General features: G+C 44.5%; 1 protein-coding gene across 4 annotated transcripts in view; it reads left to right on the top strand.

Annotated features, from left to right (window-relative positions):
- LOC122926323 (DNA repair protein RAD50-like) overlaps positions 1 to 19,976 on the top strand; it is a 131,241-nt gene that overhangs the window by 55,803 nt on the left and 55,462 nt on the right. For all 4 annotated transcript variants that reach the window (XM_044277698.1, XM_044277699.1, XM_044277696.1 and 1 more), the window contains exon 5: positions 134 to 319. In XM_044277698.1, coding sequence (XP_044133633.1) covers positions 134 to 319 — 186 coding nt within the window. The remainder of the gene's footprint in view (positions 1 to 133; positions 320 to 19,976) is intronic.

The raw sequence follows: 19,976 nt of genomic DNA on the forward strand, positions 1-19,976 counted from the left end.
TATATATATATAAACAATTCACAAGAATCGTCATGGTGCAGATTTGATATGAACTTAGCCTTAGCTTTCAGTTTTGGTTGGGAATCCTATTGCATTTTATATATGCTGATAACTATTTCCCTCTTTTTTATAGACATGGTGAAAAAGTAAGCCTGAGTACAAAGTGTGCAGAAATGGACAAAGAGATGATAAGTGCTTTAGGAGTGTCCACCGCTGTGCTCAACAATGTTATATTCTGTCACCAGGAGGATTCTAACTGGCCTCTAAGTGAAGGGAGGCAGCTGAAGATAAAGTTTGATGAGATCTTTTCTGCCACCAGGTAAACCTTTAATTGAGGGCAATGCGTATAAATATTGCTGCCTTTTTTTTAATTTATTTTTTACTTTTGCACATTTCCATTGACTCTGTTATTTCTGGAAGTCTCATAGTGGTGAATAGAGAGGTGGTGCATTTGTGGATCGCATATCCTAGTGATATGCCCTCAGTGTCTCAGATGGGCCAACCCCTTTAACTCTCCTTCCCAGTAATAGTGCCCAGGAAACAAGCATTTATTAGAGCTGTATGTTTTTTATGGAGCTTGACACAATTCTATGCTATTCTATCCTTAAAAAAATAAAATAAAATCTAATCAATGGGGTCATAACTTAAGAATTGTCATGGCTCCTTTAATCCTTTCGTTGCCAAGCATGCTTAACAAACACAAAAATCTGAAGTATACAATAAATAAATTGTTTAATACCCTTAAATATACATATTTTCTGAAAGTATACACCTTACACTTTGTGAAAACCTGAGAATGGCAGTGTCACGGCTGTAAGTGAGCAACAAGAGCGTACACAGAGAATAGCAACTGACCGGACCCAAACTAGGGAGGATAAAGAGTGACCCCTGCCAGACCCTAAAAGCTCTCCCTAAGCTGCTATGCCCATGTCCGGATCCAAATGGTGGATCGAGACATGCCCGCGTACCTGAGGCTGAAGACCGCTGAAACCCCTACAATAGTGGAAGGGGCACGGCCACCGGTGCCCTGCTCAGTATATGGACGGAACCGGGGTCGCCTCGGATCCAGTCAGCAAGTGACACAGAAACACACAATGTCTGAACACTTAATGGAGGTGCTGCAGCCGCAGTGAAAACAGATCCAAAGTCAGCAGATGATATCCGAATTACTTGCATCAGCAGAACACAGATCCAGTGAAGAGAAGTCACACAGGTGAAGACACTCAAGCGAGAGATACAGCTCAAAATGAAGAGTATAATCCGCACCTCTACAAAGGAGGAGGGGTGATTTAAAGGCAGCGAAATCAAACACAGGAGGGACAGCTGGGAGGAAGGAAACTGAAAGTAAAGACCTCATCACAGAGGCGGAGAAACAGGGAAGAGAACTCCTCCAAGCTCTAGTGACATCATCACAGGGGTGTGGAAACAGAGCTGTGAGAACGTCTCAAAGCTCTGGTAGTGACAGGCAGTTGTGACCAATAATACACTGTGTGGGATGGCCTTTGGACGGCCTTTGGACGGCCCAATATTCTGGTAGGATGAGTGCCAGTCAGCAATAAACACGTTGATCCGCACTCATTTGCATCATCCTATTACACAGGCTGATGTAAATTTTATGGTGGCGGAATGGTCGCTACCACAATCCTTCCTCCCTCATTCAGGTCTATTTATTATTGGTAGAACATTCCTAATTACAGAGGGAGATGTGCTGTATAACTGTATTTTTCATTCTAAGGAAGTTAGTTGACAAACGAGAGTTTGTTTGTTTACAACTTATCAGCAGCACAATTATATAGGCCTGTTCCTTGTGTCAGCTGTTCCTTATATAGGCCTGTTCCTTGTGTCCGCTAATTGGATTGAAAATAGCTGAGCCTAATAGGGGTATTTTAGTTATATCAAGTTATCCCTTATTCCCATGGTAACTACAGTCAGGTCCTTAAATATTGGGACATCAACACAATTCTAACATTTTTGGCTCTATACACCACCACAATGGATTTGAAATGAAACGAACAAGATGTGCTTTAACTGCAGACTGTCAGCTTTAATTTGAGGGTATTTACATCCAAATCAGGTGAACCCACTACTTGGGTCCACAATACGGGCACCACAGCCATACGTTTGTGTCAATGGGCCCTTAGGATGGCTTCACATCAGAAGGGTGTCATCAATTTAACATCTTCCAGGCTAGAGCCGTAAGTGTACAGAGCAGCAGGACATAATTTGCCGCCCACCGCAGTAAAGGCTCTGTGATCGGGTGGTTGCAAGAGCTGTGCCCACTCAATCCATGGCAGTCGACGTAACAAAATGTATATCTATTGTAAAAAATGGGAAATAAATTGTAAAAAATAAGCCACGTCCATAACAACCAACTGTTTAAAAATATCACATGATGTACCCCGTCAGGTGAACTTCTTAAAAAATAATAAAAAATAATTGTCACTCAGCTACACAAACGGTGAGGCGGTAGGATGCATGGGATACTTCTCAGCATCTGAACACAGCGTGACCACTGTCGGATTGTGCCTCCTATGAGTTAGGAGTTGATGTGATACTTCACTATTTAACTTCACTACTATATTCCACTGATGAGTCCTATGATGAGGACGAAACGTGGCATGTAGGGATAAGTGAGGTCAAGCATAGGGAATAGGCCCCTAACTAGGGACAGGTTCTGTATGGGGTCGCCCCTGTTGGGGCGGGTGCTCTGTGTCTGCTAGGCAGTTAAATGAACTAGTCCCCTCCTTAGTATAACTGTGAGGGAACCTGTGATAGGGTCACTAGTTGTTGCTGCTCTTGTGCAACCTAGCACCCGTCCTCAATATCCTTGGCCACTGCACTGAAGGATACCGTACACACCATACATCCATCTGCAATCTACACGTCTGGAGGCTGTAGGACTGTAAATTACCCTTTTCTATCTTTGGGCAATTAGTTGGATGTGCAGGTAGTGGTTCAGTCCATCTGCTCACTGTTTGGTGTTTTTCAACTCTTTAATATTTTATTGGATATCTAGTAAAAGTTATATTTTAATGAACTAATATACCCAGTCAACAAAAGAATTTGAGTTATCAGAAAATGTAAAACAAAACAATCTTTTCTGATGAGAGGTATGGGGGCTGATATTGGGGCTAATAAGAGGCATGGGGCTGATATCAGGGCTGATGAGAGGCATGGGGGCTGATATCTGGGCTAATATCAGGGCTGATGAGAGGCATGGGGGCTGATATCGGGGCTAAGTGGCATGGGGGATGATATCAGGGCTGATGAGAGGCATGGGGGCTGATATCGGGGCTAATAAGAGGCACGGGGGCTGATATCAGGGCTGATGAGAGGCATGGGGGTTGATATTGGGGCTTATGAGAGGCATGGGGGCTGATATCGGGACAGATGAAAGGCATGGGGGCTCATACATATTATTTATCGCTGTGTCTGTAACGACCTGCTCTATAAAAATATCTCATGAACTACCCTGTCCAGTGTATTTCTGTTAAAAAAAACAAAACACCTAATTGCCTTGCCTAAAAAAAAAGTGTCATACCAAGCAATCCAAATTTCTTATGTACCCCAAATTAGTACTGGTCAAAACGTCAATTCTGCCCGCAAAAACATGCCTCCATATAATACAATCAAACGCAAAAACACAAATGCAATCACACTCTGCAAACCAGCACTCTGCCCTGCCTCTATGCTGGATGTTGAATGCAATGACCAGAAACATTTAAATAATATGGTTCTCACTAGAACATGGCAACACAAAAACAATATTTTTCTTTACCGAAACGATTAGTGTAAAAGTGGCAACATTTAAAAACTATATAAAATTGGTATCTCTATAATTGTACTGATCAGCAGAATAAATATAATGTTTCAGCTTTCCCGCACAGTGTATGCCACAATATTAAAAGCTTTGAATTGTTGGATTACTTTACCAAGCTTGGCAAAAGGCTCAATATAAAAATAATCATAAAATTGTATGCGCCACAAAATAGAACCAATGATGATGGTAAATCACCCCCTAAAAATTACGTAGGTTGACAGAAAATAAGGGTACTTTCACACTTGCATTGTTTGATTCCGGCAGGCAAACTTTATGCAAACACATGTCATTTTTTCAGACTGATCAGGCATTTTTCAGACTGATCAGGATCAGTTTGTGTACATGCAGTAGGAGAAGCAAGCCAACCAAAGAACTATATTTAGATCCCAAGGTGGTAAGGACGTTATGGAGGAGCCGTATGTGCCACTCCCAGAGGACGCTGGAAAGCTGCCCCAGGACAGAAGTGTCAACACCTGACCCATCAAGGAACTAAGGGTTAAACCAAGGTCCAATCCTAATTGTAGAAAGCATAGGACCGTGGGGAGAGAAAAAAAAACTGAGTTAGGGGATGTCCCGGCTTTCACAGAAGCCCAGGAAGGACCTCCAGATCCCATAATATATTCTGGGCGATGCAGGCTTCCTGGCCTGAATCATAGTGCGGAAGACATCCGCCGAAAACCCTCTCCACGTCAGAATAGCGGTTTCAATAGCCACGCCGTCATCTAAATGCTGATGTAAGACCGGACCTTGGAAGAAGGTCGTCTGAGTGGCAGTGACCAAGGGACGTCTCCTAAAAGGAGAACGAGGTCTGCGTACCAAATGCGACGGGGTCAATCCGGAGCGACCAGGATTTGTCGGAATGTCCTCCATCTTTATCTTCTGTAGAACCCTGGGAAGGAGGGGAAGAAACGCGTAGGGAGGGAAAAACTCCCACCAAGGAGAAATTGGGAAGTCCACGTTGCATGCTTCCGGAACTCTGGCTCTGTAGAGAAAGGTTGGAAGCTTTCGTGTAGATACCGTTAGCACACCCGGACCAATGAAAGAGTTCCTGTAGAAGGAGGGATGTGAAGGGCGCCACAGCCCACCAGTCGGGACTGGAGCATGCCTGGAATGGAAGGCCACCAAACGAAAACCCCGTGCAAATGCAGATGAGGGAAGGTAGTAACGTAGGAACTACCAAGGCATGCGGGGTGGCTATGAAGCATGAGCCAGAGGAGGAAAAGACAGGAGAAGAATAGGCCAGGTCTAAGCCCATTCCCTGTCTGAGACCGGCGCTATACAGAAGTAGCCAAGGATTAAGTGGCTGTACAAACAAACTCCCGCCTGAGGAGGAAGCCAGGGAAGGGGAGTCACACTGTATTGCTAGCCCCATACCCCAGCAGCGGAGGGGGCCACCCCTAGAGGCCACTGAATTCAGTGCTAAGAGTCCACCGCCTGACGAAAGAGCTGTCCAGTAAGAACCCAAGTATGTAGTGGTAACGCAATACCGCTCCCACAGTAATAGCCAGCGCTTGCCCCGTCAGCGCAACCTGAGGGGGAGGCCTGAGACTATCCGTAGAAGCCACGTACCACACTGCCACAGTTGAGTAACGCTAACCTTAAAGACTACCTGGAAGGGCGCTGAACAGACACAACTGCCAAGCTAGCGCCAGGGTAGGACCCCTACCTGAGGGGGATGTCCCCACTGCAGCGACCACGAACTCGAGCATTAGCGAAAAGCTGCACCTGAGGAGGAGAACAAGCTGTAGCAGCTAAACCATAGTGCCAGCACAACCACTTTCCCAGAGAAGGAGTGGTGGATAGAGAATACAGAGTCGGTCAACACGCGACTCGCTGGAACGTACTCACCATATACAGTACAGACCAAAAGTTTGGACACCTTCTCATTCAAAGAGTTTTCTTTATTTTCATGACTATGAAAATTGTAGATTTACACTGAAGGCATCAAAACTATGAATTAACACATGTGGAATTATATGCATAACAAAAAAGTGTAAACAACTGAAAATATGTCATATTCTAGGTTCTTCAAAGTAGCCACCTTTTTGCTTTGATTACTGCTTTGCACACTCTTGGCATTCTCTTGATGAGCTTCAAGAGGTAGTCACCTGACATGGTTTTCACTTCACAGGTGTGCCCTGTCAGGTTTAATAAGTGGGATTGCTTGCCTTCTAAATGGGGTTGGGACCATCAGTTGCGTTGTGGAGAAGTCAGGTGGATACACAGCTGATAGTCCTATTGAATAGACTGTTAGAATTTGTATTATGGCAAAAAAAAAAAAAGCAGCTAAGTAAAGAAAAATGAGTGGCCATCATCACTTTAAGAAATGAAGGTCAGTCAGTCCGAAAAATTGGGAAAACTTTGAAAGTGTCCCCAAGTGCAGTCACAAAAACCATCAAGCTCTACAAAGAAACTGGCTCACATGCGGACCGCCCCAGGAAAGGAAGACCAAGAGTCACCTCTGCTGCGGAGGATAAGTTCATCCGAGTCACCAGCCTCAGAAATCGCAGGTTAGCAGCTCAGATTAGAGACCAGGTCAATGCCACACAGAGTTCTAGCAGCAGACACATCTCTAGAACAACTGTTAAGAGGAGACTGTGTGAATCAGGCCTTCATGGTAGAATATCTACTAGGAATCCACTGCTAAGGACAGGCAACAAGCAGAAGAGACTTGTTTGGGCTAAAGTACACAAGGAATGGACATTAGACCAGTGGAAATCTGTGCTTTGGTCTGATGAGTCCAAATTTGAGATCTTTGGTTCCAACCACCGTGTCTTTGTGCGATGCAGAAAAGGTGAACGGATGGACTCTACATGCCTGGTTCCCACCGTGAAGCATGGAGGAGGAGGTGTGATGGCGTGGGGGTGCTTTGCTGGTGACACTGTTGGGAATTTATTCAAAATTGAAGGCATACTGAACCAGCATGGTTGCCACAGCATCTTGCAGCGGCATGCTATTCCATCTGGTTTGCGTTTAGTTGGGCCATCATTTATTTTTCATCAGGACAATGACCCAGACACATCTCCAGGCTGTGTAAGTGCTATTTGACCATGAAGGAGAGTGATAGGGTGCTGCGCCAGATGACCTGGCCTCCACAGTCACCGGACCTGAACCCAATCGAGATGGTTTGGGGTGAGCTGGATCGCAGAGTGAAGGCAAAAGGGCCAACAAGTGCTAAGCATCTCTGGGAACTCCTTCAAGACTGTTGGAAGACCATTTCAGGTGACTACCTCTTGAAGCTCATCAAGAGAATGCCAAGAGTGTGCAAAGCAGTAATCAAAGGAAAAGGTGGAAGAACCTAGAATATGACATATTTTCAGTTGTTTCACACTTTTTTGTTATGTATATAATTCCACGTTGTGTTAATTCATAGTTTTGATGCCTTCAGTGTGAATCTACAATTTTCTTAGGCATGAAAATAAAGAAAACTCTATGAATGAGAAGGTGTGTCCAAACTTTTCGTCTGTACTGTATGTGCAATGGTGTACGCACTACATATTGATGCGGACCATATCATGACCGACTGTAACAATGGAGGCCCATGGAGATGAGGGGTCTCTAGGACGCATAAGTGATGCTAGGTAACCCCCTGCCCAAAACCAGCACAAGAAGGAAAAGGATACAATGAGGAATAGCCACCGTATCCACTGGCGGCACCTATATACCACTAGAGAAAGAGTACCAGGCACCCACGGATACTGACTGTTGCCACGCCCCCTTGCGAACTAAGCGAAGGCACCTAGAGCTGTGGCGCAGTTGAATTGCAGCATCCAAAGACATTTAGTTATTCCCCTGCTAGTGGATCACTTGTGGAAGGGGGTGATGCAGCAGGAAGCACGATGATGTGCAACACTACGCCTATGGAAGGATAGCGCAACAGTCGGATCGTATCCAATGGTGGTGCAATAACCCTACCTATGGAAGGTGGAATGCATACGGCAAGTACCTAAGCCGGTGGCAGGGAAAATATTACACTTATGAAGTGGGTTAATGCCCACAGAGACAACTAGTACATGTGGCGAGTCCTGTACCCCGTGGGAGTGCAATTAATGCAACTAAGTAAGGGGGTAATGCATGCAGCACATATTGTAGCCAGTGATAATGTCATTGCGCCACCTAAGGAAGGGGCTAATGCATACGGCAGGTACTGAACCCAGTGGAGATGCAATTCCGCCAGGGGGAAATTATACGTCCGGCACTGAAAGTGTTATTATACTTAGTCCACCTGTGGCAGGGGACAATGTATAAGGCAAGTACTGCATCCCGAAGGAGTGCAAGTATTCCGCCTATGGAAGGGGGCGACAAGTACTGCTGGCCACCGTAGAAGCAATCTTGGGAGATTGCTTCGTATTCATGTCAGGGTCTGAATCAGTGATGATCCCCCCCCCCCCCCCCCAAAATAATGCAATGGAATTCTATGGTGACGGATGCCACAGTATGGCGTTTGTCTGTGGCGTCTGTTATTTTTTGTGTGTACATTAAATATATTGCAAAAACGTGATGTGAACCCTGCCTAACTTACAGGGAAGAAGCTGAACAGACTCCGCTGACTATGATGGAGTACGTTCAGTTTCCTTTCACGAGCCTGTCTCTTTTTACCAAAAAAGTGCTGCATATAAAGCTTTTTTGTCTGGTCTTTAGACAGAATCTGCAACAGAGGCTCCAAACACAGCCTCTAACGCTCCAAAACCAGGCTCTAACGCAGAAGTGATTACCGTATCCATTTGAATTATTACAAATTTCATTCTCCTCGGGTAAAAATAATCGTCAAAAATGGTTGAAGGAGTATTTTTACTCTTCTGGGAAAAAATGGAGTGCGACCTCTGATTGCGAGTTTGAATTGGGGTTCGGATGGAGAGCGAATTATCAGAGTTTAACATCATAGCACCTGGAAATGTGTCACAATATATATTTTTAAAAGTCTGCTATATGGATGGATGTCAGAGAACATGTCACTCTTCAGAATAAATGATTAAACTATTCTGAGGCTGCCTTCATCAAAATTTCTCGTGCAGCACACTATACATTTACTGTATGGTGATATTGCCCTTGTTTACGCTTGTATGGAACATGATCCGCTATTTTGTCCATCTTTTGTCTCTTCTGTTGAGCTCTACAAAAATTTAGAGACTAACTTTTTATTTTTATTAAATAACGATATAATTTTCAACTGTAAAATGAACCAAATTGATAAAATAATAAAAAAAAAAATATTCTTGTACTGCAAAGGCTATCTACACATGTTGGATACTATGCTAATATGTTCTAAACTTATTTTGAATTTGATAATCAATTATATTTTATTAAAAATATCATCTTTTGTGTACATTCTCATCTGTGTTTGGTGACCAAGCATGTTGATAAATATGTCATCACTGGCGAATATCTCAGTTTAATGTGGGATTATATTTAACTGTAACAGGTACTGGCATAGATGACTGTTTACTAGTGAGGAGCGAGCATGCTCTGAGTACTGGTTCAGCTCGAGCATCGCTATGCTCGGCACGTGACGGTATTTGGCCGAATACCACGTGTGCTCGTCACATTGCTCGAGTCTCCGTCCCGCACGTTTGGTGCCTCCTTAAGCATCCAATCAGCGTTCAGGTAAGGAATTCTCTTTAGTGTAATGCCATAGCCATGTTAGCTATCAGCCTTATACTGGTTGGCTGGCCAGAACACGTGGTACTAGTTTATATAGGAGCCGGCGTCCCGCGCTCGGATCATTCAACATCAAGGAGAGCTGACAGTAGGCAGTGATATATAGCGGTTTGCTGAAATTACAACGCTTGAACTCTCAAAAAGCTCTTTAAATACAAAAGTGCGTGTTTGACAGCAGTGCAGCATTTTATTTTTTTTATTTTTTTAGCAAGGGTTAAATTCAGCAGTATTAAGGACTGGCGTCTGCAGGAAGGGACAAAAAAAAAGCTTTCAAAAGAAATAAATATTACATCAGTGAGATCTACAGTACACCATCAGAAAGCGGTGTGTTTAGCAGAAATTCTAAAAAGGGGCTTATTCACTAGAGTGTGCCTGCTAGTGAGATACACACTGCTCCATCATAGAAATGTATTTTTCTGGGGAAATTAACCTAATTTGTGCCACATCTGTGTGCGCGCTCAATCCACAAACATTATATACAGTATTCCAGCCTAGAATAATTTCTATTTGGGACAAATTTCACTAGTTTGGGTGACTTCTGCAACTATATATACAGTTAGTCAACAGAGAATTATTTCTATTTGTGACAAATTTCACTACTCACATGTGTGCGTGAATTTAGGCCACAACCATATATACAGTTAATTCACCAGATAATTATTTCTATTTGTGACAAGTTTCACTGGTTTTGGTCACATCTGTGCGTGAATTTAGGCCACAACCGTTATATACAGTAATTCAGCATAGATTTATTTATATTTGTGACAAAGTTCACTACTTTTTTATATATATAATATATCGGTAGATATAGAGAAAAAGAGGTATATTTGATAGATCTCAGATAGCTAGATATGAGATAGATGTGAGATAGGTAGCAGAAAAATATCGGATAGATCGATCCATAGACAGACTATATATTGGTAGATATAAAGAGATACATTTGATAGATCTCATATAGATAGCAGGTACTGTGGTAGATATTAGATAAATAGATGTATGTGATAGATATATAGTGTATAGATATATGTATATGAGGTAGATAGATGGACAGATATGAGATATATATGAAATAGATATCAGATAGATATGATAGTGTATAGAGAGATAGATCGATAGACTATGTAGATATAGAGATAAAGAGATACATTTGATAGATCTCATATAGATATACCGGTATAGATAATGGATAGATAGATACTGTGCTAGATAGATAGATATTGGATAAATAGATATATGAGATAGCTAGATAGATAGATAACAGATATTAGATAGATATATCAGGGCTCCAGACAAAAATAAATATTAAGGGGCCATTGGCTCCTAACCTGAAAAATTTAGTTGCCAAATTTAAAATACATATAATTACGGTATAATAAAAAAAAACACATGTCTTACCTAGGGTTGTCACGATACCCACATTTTGACTATTTTGATACCATAAAAAAGTATTGCGATACTCGATACCACGTGAAAAAAAAAAAAAAAAACACCAAAAAAAGCTGCGTGCATTTCACATTTTATGGAACGTCTGGACGATAATAGAACAGTCCTAACCTAATTTTTGTCGGGACAAGGTCACAAAAAATGGCAAATTACAAGTTTTTCGGTGTTTCGGTGTTCACCGCATAGCAGAAATTTTTAAATATTTTAATAGTTCACACTTTTTCGGGCATGGCGATATGTATTTTTTTTATTATGGTTTTATATATTTTATATGTAAAATTGGGCAAGGTGGTGATTTAAACTTAATATTTTGGTGTGTGTGTGTTTTTTTTTTTTTTTTTTTTATGGGATCTTTCATCCCTTGTCCTATTCACCCCAATAGAGCTCTATCAGGTTGGATAGGATCTCACACATCTCCCTGCTGCCCTGTGCTTTGCGCACACAGCTGCAGGGAGCTGACTATGGCAGCCAGGGCTTCAGTAGCGTCCTGGCTGCCATGGTAACCGATCGGAGCCCCAGGCTTACACTGCCGGGGCTCCATTCAGAACTGCCACTGCCACCAATGATTATAATACATGAAGTATAATACAATGAATATAGTTTATGCTTAATACAAACGCAGGCTGCGCTGCGGGTGCCGGACATATCTCATACCCGGCACCCAGCCTCTATGACTGCGCTCTGCAAACCGCCGCTATTAACCCCTCAGGTGCGGCACCTGATGGGTTAATAGTGGCGGATCGCAGCGTGCAGTCATAGAGGCTGGGTGCCGGGTATGGGATATGTCCGGCACCCGCAGCCTGCGTTTTATTAAGCATAAACTATATTTATTGGTGGCGCAGTGACCACAGACCCTCCCCTCCTCCTCCTTGCTATCAGCCCATTGGTGGCAGCAGCAGTGCAGGGGGGAGGGACTGCCTCATTCTTCCCTGGGCTGCTAAGGAGAACTTGGCGCGTGCCATGTCAATTTGTGATAGCGGCATTGCAGCGGCGGGTCTAGGCGCAAATGGCGACAAAACTACAAACTCTTGTCGCCATTTAGCAATTCTAAGTCGCATTTGCAACCATTTTGATACATATCCATCAATCTATACACTATATACAGTATCAGATAGATAGATATCAGAGATATTAGATGGGAATTATAGATAGCAAAAAAATTAAGACTGGGCAGCACCACAGTAACGCTTGTATGTATAGAGTGCCAGCGGCTGTGAGAACAATCCACCCCCAAAAATATCCAAATAAAGAAAAAATTAAATGGCACATCCAAGGCGTAAAATCCAAGTAGAAACTTTATTCACCAGACAGCGACGTTTCGGTCCACTTGCTGGGACCTTTCTCAAGCAGTGACAAAGTGCAGTAGTGCATTGTGCTTATTTATGCTTATTTATACTATTTAACATCATTAAAGGGGTATTCCCATCTTGCTATTTCATAATCACCTGCAGTCAGCTATCCTGTTCACTTCCTGGTTTCCTTCTGCTAAGGCTGGGCAGACTTAGGCAGTTTGAGTGAAAGCCGGCCACGCCTCCTTATGACATCACTCTGAGAACTCCGTGCTGCGTGCGCGTTCATGTGCCCCTCAAATGTACAATGTCCTCCTATTCCCTAAATGTGGACCCTTTGTTCTATTCACTCCATATTTGTCTTCCTGTTGATTCTCTTTTATTATTATATTTTGTTATATCATTGGTGGATTTGTAGGTGCATATAGTATTTTAATTAAAAATAATACTCGCCTCTTTTGAACTTGCCTCCGATCCTTCTCCGGCACGTCCTCACGCTCCTCTATAGTTTCGTCAGTCTTCGGGCGGCCGCGCATGTGCAGATGTGTGTTTTTTGGTGCCGCTGCTAAAGCTGTTTTGGCCACGGCATTGGAGAATGGGCGTCTGCGCATGCGCGGCCGTGCTAGTTTGCGATGACATGGAGAGGCCGGGCACTGGAGGTAGCTAGTTCTGTGCAAGCACGGCCCATCGATGCACCAGCCAAGAGCAGGGCTGGTGCAAGGATTTTTCCCACCATAGGCAAAAGCTAATTTTGCCGCCCCTTGACTCTGCCCATTGACCACACCCTTTTACCCGCCCCTTTTTCAGCCACCTATTGCATGCAACATTTAACTATGGTCGTGTACCCTGTGCCAGTCTGTCATGTACCCTGTGCCAGTCTGACTATGGTCGCATACCCTGTGCCAGTCTGACTATGGTCATGTGTATATATAATATCCAGCCATTGTCTGCCACCTGGTACCATCCCAGTGATGCCAATCACTCTGCGCAGTTCAGCAGGTTGGCACACCAAACACGAGCAGTGCCACCTATTCACTGACAGGCGCCATTCAGCCACTGTCTGAAATCCTGTGCCACCAGGGCAACATAAAACAGTATGCTGCCTTGTCCCCTCTGCCAGTCTGGCACTGTCCTGCACCCTGTACCATTCATAGCCCTTCAGACAGTCTGTGCCACCTATTAGGCTCTATGTGCCACTGCTGGGCACCCTGTGCCAGTCAGAATCTATGGCCCCTAGTCAAGCAGCAGGTGTGCCCTGACCCCTGTACACAAGTGTGTGCCACCCTGCTGCCAGTCACTGTCCTACAGCCTCTGACACCCTAGTGCAGGTTGTCAGAGTGCGGTTGCCAGGCGTGCTTACCAGGTTCTGCTCCTCGCTGTGCTCCAGGTCCACATTGCCTTGGCTCTTGACAAGATCATGTGTCTTCCGCGCGTGATCCCGCTAAACCCACCTCTGGAGGTCACTGGTCTCGCGGGATTGCGCGCCCGAAGTCAGGGCCAGTGCAAGGATTTTTGTCAACACAAGCGATTCTACATTTTGGACGCCTCCCCCCTTCCCCCCCATCATTTCACATTTCTGCCCCTCATGATTCATGTCCATTTCCCCCCCCCCCCCCCCCATCATTTCACATTTCTGCCCCTCATGATTCATGTCCATTTCTTGCCTCCCCCCATCATTTCACATTTCTGCCCCTCATGATTCATGTCCATTTCTTGCCCCCCCCCCCCATGTGCTAATATCATAGTGCCATCCTCTCCCCCTGCCCTCTAATGTGCCAGTATCAAGTGCCTCCCCCCGCCCCCCCCCCCCCCCCCCCCTCCATTTGCCAGTATCATGGCGCCAATAGCCCCCCTCCCCGTTGCAGTAAAGTAACAGTCCGGTATAAAAAAATAAAAATTAATTGGTGCTTGTGTTCTTATTTAGGCTACTTTCACATTAGCGTTCGGGACTCCGCTTGTGAGTTCCCTTTGAAGGCTCTCACAAGCGGATCCGCTCAGAATGCATCAGTCTGGCACCGTCTGTCCTCCGCTCAGCAGGCAGACACCCGAACGCTGCTTGCAGCGTTCGGGTGTCCGCCTGGCCGTGCGGAGGCAAACAAATTCGTCCAAAGTCACAATGGAAGTCAATGGGGGCTGATCCATTCGAAGGTGACACAATATGGTACATTTTTCTAACGGATCCGCCCCCCGTTGACTTTCAATGTAAAATCTGGACGGATCCGTCTGAATACAAATTGTACTTAGATTAAATATAATGCAAACGGTTCCGTCTGAACGGATACCATCATTTGCATTATAGGAGCGGATCCGTCTGTACAAATACCAGACGGATCCGCTCCGAACGCAAGTGTAAAAGTAGCCTAAGCCTGTCTTTCAGAAAAGTTTATGCTGGGATTGGAACCCATGACCTTCTGTATCAGAGGCAAGGCATTTACCCACACAGCTATGAGAGCTGTATAACCAGTTACTTAAAAAAAAAAAAAAAAATATATGACTTCTACTGTAGGTAACTTTGATACCTAGTGTACATCCATACACATGACAGCTGCCCCAGTACACTGTTTATGGATGTAGCAGAGCTGGGTGTGTTGGGGCTGCTGTCATGTGTATGGATGTACACTAGGTATCAAAGTTACCTACAGTAGAAGTCTCATATTTATTTTTATTTTTATTTATTTTTTTTATTTTTTTTAAGTAACTGCCTATACAGCTCTCATAGCTGTGTGGGTAAATGCCTTACCTCTGATGTGAAAGGTCGTGAGTTCGAATCTCAGGAGAAACTTTTCTGAAAGACAGGCTAAGGCCTCATGCACACGACCATTGTGTGCATCCGTGGGCGTTGTGCCGTTTTCCGTTTTTTTTTTTTTTTTCGCGGACCCATTGACTTTCAATGGGTCCGTGGAAAAATCAGAAGATGCACCGTTTTGCAGCCGCATCCGTGATCCCCCTCCCTCTATTGTATTTATATCACTGGTGGCCAGTGTGCCGCCTCCCCCCCCTCCCTCCCTCTACTGTATTTAACTCATTGGGTCAATGGGTCCGTGAAAAAACACGGATGCACACAAGATTGGCATCCGTGTCCGTGATCCGTGGCCGTAGGTTACTTTCATACAGACGGATCCGAAGATCCGTCTGCATAAAAGCTTTTTTTGCCCCCAATGAGTTAAATGCAATAGAGGGAGGGGGGCCGCACACTGTGCCACCAATGAGTTAAATACAATAGACAGAGGGGGGGCCGCACACTGTGCCCCCAATGAGTTAAATGCGAGGGAGGGAGGGGGGGCCGCACACTGTGTCACCAATGATATTCAAACTGGGGACAGTTTTTGGAGGATCCACGGACATGAAAAAAAAGTCGTTTTGGTGTCCGCCTGGCCGTGTGGAGCCAAACGGATCCGTCCTGAATTACAATGCAAGTCAATGGAGACGGATCCGTTTGACGTTGACACAATATGGTGCAATTGCAAACTGATCCATCCCCATTGACTTTCAATGTAAAGTCAGGAGTCCCTTTTATACCATCGGATTGGAGTTTTCTCCAATCCGATGGTATATTTTAACTTGAAGCGTCCCCATCACCATGGGAACGCCTCTGTTAGAATATACCATCGGATTTGAGTTACATCGTGAAAACTCATATCCGACATTATATTCTAAAACAGAGGCGTTCCCATAGTGATGGGGACGCTTCTAGTTAGAATATACTACAAACTGTGTACATGACTGCCCCCTGCTGTCTGGCAGCCCCTGATCTCTTACAGGGGGATATGATACGCACAATTAACCCCTTCAGGTGCGTATCATAGCCCCCTGTAAGAGATCGGGTGCTGCCAGGCAGCAGGGGGCAGTCATGTACACAGTTTGTAGTATATTCTAACTAGAAGCGTCCCCATCACTATGGGAACGCCTCTGTTTTAGAATATACTGTCGGATATGAGTTTTCACGATGTAACTCAAATCCGATGGTATATTCTAACAGAGGCGTTCCCATGGTGATGGGGACGCTTCAAGTTAAAATATACCATCGGATTGGAGAAAACTCCAATCCGATGGTATAAAAGGGACTCCTGACTTTACATTGAAAGTCAATGGGGATGGATCAGTTTGCAATTGCACCATATTGTGTCAACGTCAAACGGATCCGTCTCCATTGACTTGCATTGTAATTCAGGACGGATCCGTTTGGCTCCACACGGCCAGGCGGACACCAAAACGACTTTTTTTTCATGTCCGTGGATCCTCCAAAAATCAAGGAAGACGCACGGACAAAAAAACGGTCAACGGAACCCCGTTTTGCGAACCGTGAAAAAATACTGTCGTGTGCATGAGGCCTAAATGAGATTTAAATACACCAGGGGCTCGTAGCTGCGTGCCGCTCACTCTGCCCGAAGTGACTGAACAAACTCATGTTCACACTCGCAGTGCATCCGGCCGGCAAGTACAGGAACAGAAGGAGTCAAGGAGATGATGTCAGATGGATCACAAGTAGGGGGCGGGGCGCAGGCGGCGGCCTGGTGCTACCACTCCAGAGTGCCGGCGCCCCCAGGCAGAGTGCTCTCTACACGGTGGCCTACTCTGCTTATGGTTGGCCGTATCCATGGGATACCAAACATATACAATGAAGTAGGAGGCAACAAATTTTAGGGGAACGCTTGGAAATTTTTAATAGGATAGATTTACAAAAATGCTCAATGGGACATATTTATTAACTTAAACTATGATCACTGAGATGGGAATACCCCTTTTACAATCCAATCGTATAACTAATCATCTACTGCACTTTGTCACTGCTTGAGAAAGGATTGATAGATAGACATGATATAGATAGGTAGCAGATAGATATAGTGTATAGATAGATAAATGGATTCATAGATATATAGATAGATGAGAGATTGGTATCTGCTAGTTAGATATGATAGATAGAAAGATAGATATGAGATAGATGCATAGATATGGCAGCAAATAGATACTAGAGTCTAGACAGAGCATTGGAAGATTAGTAGCTAGGTGGCCAGATATTCAGATTACCGTATATATGTATGCTGTCTGTGTACTTTAGCGTTGTGATCTAGGACCTTAATGACATCATCACCATGTGACCAGTAACCTAGCAATTACTGGTCACATGGCTACGAGGTCATCACAGGTCATATCAGGAGTGTTGCAGAAGTTAACTGTGGAACTTTTTTGTGTGAAGATTACATCAGAAAAAGGTGACAGGGGCTGTTATGTTAATATACTGTAAACTACTGTATAGTGGGGTCCTGTATACTGTGGGGGCCTGTATACTGTGTGGGGGGGGCTGTATACTGTGTGTGGGGGGGCTGTATACTGTGTGTGGGGGGGCTGTATACTGTGTGGGGGCCTTATACTGTGTGGGGGGGCTGTATACTGTGGGTGCGGTATAGTGTGGAGTGCTATACTGCTGTACTGTATAGTATGGGGGGCTGTATCGTGTATAGTTTGGGGTGCTGTATACAGTGAGGTGTTGTATACTGTGGGGTGCTGTATACTGTGGGCTGCTATACTGCTCTCTTTTTACTGCAGAGCGGTGCCCACTTCCAGCCTGAGCCCAGCTGCCCAGAACACTGATCCTGAGCCACTGGAGTCTTCAGAACTGGAAGTATTTACAGTCATTCACTGGACTCTACCAGGTGTGTGGATTTTGTGTGTGTGTGTTGTGGTGGAGGGCGTGATTGCCTGCTAAGGTGTGGGAAGGCGGGATCCAGGGGGCCCAAGTAAATATTTGCCCAGGGTCCAATCAATATTAAAGACGGCCCTGCTAGCCAGTAGTGCAAATTCTATTTTAGAAATAGTGCAAAGATGCCTTCCTTGATGTACTGTAACAAAGAGAACAGTAAACTTGAAAGGAGACCAATCAGGAAATAAATGTCTGTAAAATAACAGAACTTAGGCCTCTTTCACACTTGCGTTGTCCGGATCCGGCGTGTACTCCACTTGCCGGAATTACACGCCGGATCCGGAAAAACGCAAGTGTACTGAAAGCATTTGAAGACTGATCCGTCTTCAAAATGCTTTCAGTGTTACTATGGCAGCCAGGACGCTATTAGTAGGAGCGGGGAGCGGGGGAGCGGTATACTTACAGTCCGTGCGGCTCCCGGGGCGCTCCAGAGTGACATCAGAGCGCCCCATGAGCATGGATGACGTGCCATGCGATCACGTCATCCATGCGCGTGGGGCGCCCTGACGTCACTCTGAAGCGCCCCGGGAGCCGCATGGACGGTAAGTATGCTGCTCCCCGCTACACTTTACCATGGCTGCCAGGACTTTAGCGTCTTGGCAGCCATGGTAACCTTTCAGAAAAAGCTAAACGTCGGATCCGGCAATGCGCCGAAATGACGTTTAGCTTAAGGCCGGATCCGGATCAATGCCTTTCAATGGGCATTAATTCCGGATCCGGCCTTGCGGCAAGTCTTCAGGATTTTTGGCCGGAGCAAAAAGCGCAGCATGCTGCGGTATTTTCTCCGGCCAAAAAACGTTCCGTTCCGGAACTAAAGACATCCTGATGCATCCTGAACGGATTTCTCTCCATTCAGAATGCATTAGGATAAAACTGATCAGGATTCTTCCGGCATAGAGCCCCGACGACGGAACTCTATGCCGGAAGAAAAGAACGCAGGTGTGAAAGAGCCCTAACCCTGTGTATCTGCAATGTGGCAGGAAGATCTTCTGCCTGTGTGAATGATCATGTGACATTGTATGCAAGATTAGGTTGTGCAGAGCAAGCCCTTTAACAACTATGTAACACTTTAAATTGCCATGTATTTACTAGATATGGTTCAAACTATATATGTGTACTTCCTTACCTTTTCTCTTTGGTCAAAACCTCCTAAAATGAGTGGTGCCATGTATCTCCAGATATTTTGAGTCAAGTGGAAAGGAAAGGAAGGACAAATCTGTATCAAGGTCTGTGCAAATTGAAATACGTGGTCCTATTAATTTAGGCAGTGCCTGTGCTTTATACACCTAGATAGATATAAATTGCTGTGAACAAGGATTATTTCCATGACGTGATACTGGATATGTTTTGCAAATTATTTTACTGTGGTGGTTGCAGTAACAGGAGCACATCACTCGAATATTCTACAATGGCTAATATACATTACGCGCCTGTTTCCAATGTCCTATGAAAACTCTCTATGATATACACTGTATATTATGACTGTTAATCACAGAGATCATCACAGAGTGGCACTACACTACTCAAGGACGTACCTCATTCATCCTTGCTACTGATGGCTGTATCTCAGGCTGCATAGGCTAGCCTTGTTCAAAAGCAGACAATTTAATATTTAAAACAAGACCATGATGGTGCTAGCCGCGATACAACCCAAGATACTGCTATTAGAAATTTCTCTCAGTGAAAGCTACATATACCTGCAGCTCTCACTCCTGTCCCAATATCTAAAGTCTGTATTTTTTTTTATTTTTTTTTATTTGTCTGGACAGAGTCGGACACGCATGCTTGTGGTAACACTCAGCAGTACCTTTACTGCAGACTTCAATTTATTTGTAAACTTCTGGTAGGAATAATACAGAAATGATACAACATAGTCATAAGAATTGATGTTCCAGAATTTTTATTACATGGGGAATGCAAGTAGTTACTAAAACTGACATGTCAGCAGAGATAACAGGTCCTCTTTAACCACTTCAGCCCCGCTAGGTGAAACCCCCTTCATGACCAGAGCACTTTTTACACTTCTGCACTACACTACTTTCACCGTTTATCGCTCGGTCATGCA

This window comes from Bufo gargarizans, chromosome 2 (assembly GCF_014858855.1).
Source record: "Bufo gargarizans isolate SCDJY-AF-19 chromosome 2, ASM1485885v1, whole genome shotgun sequence".
Classification (NCBI taxonomy): Eukaryota; Metazoa; Chordata; class Amphibia; order Anura; family Bufonidae; genus Bufo; species Bufo gargarizans.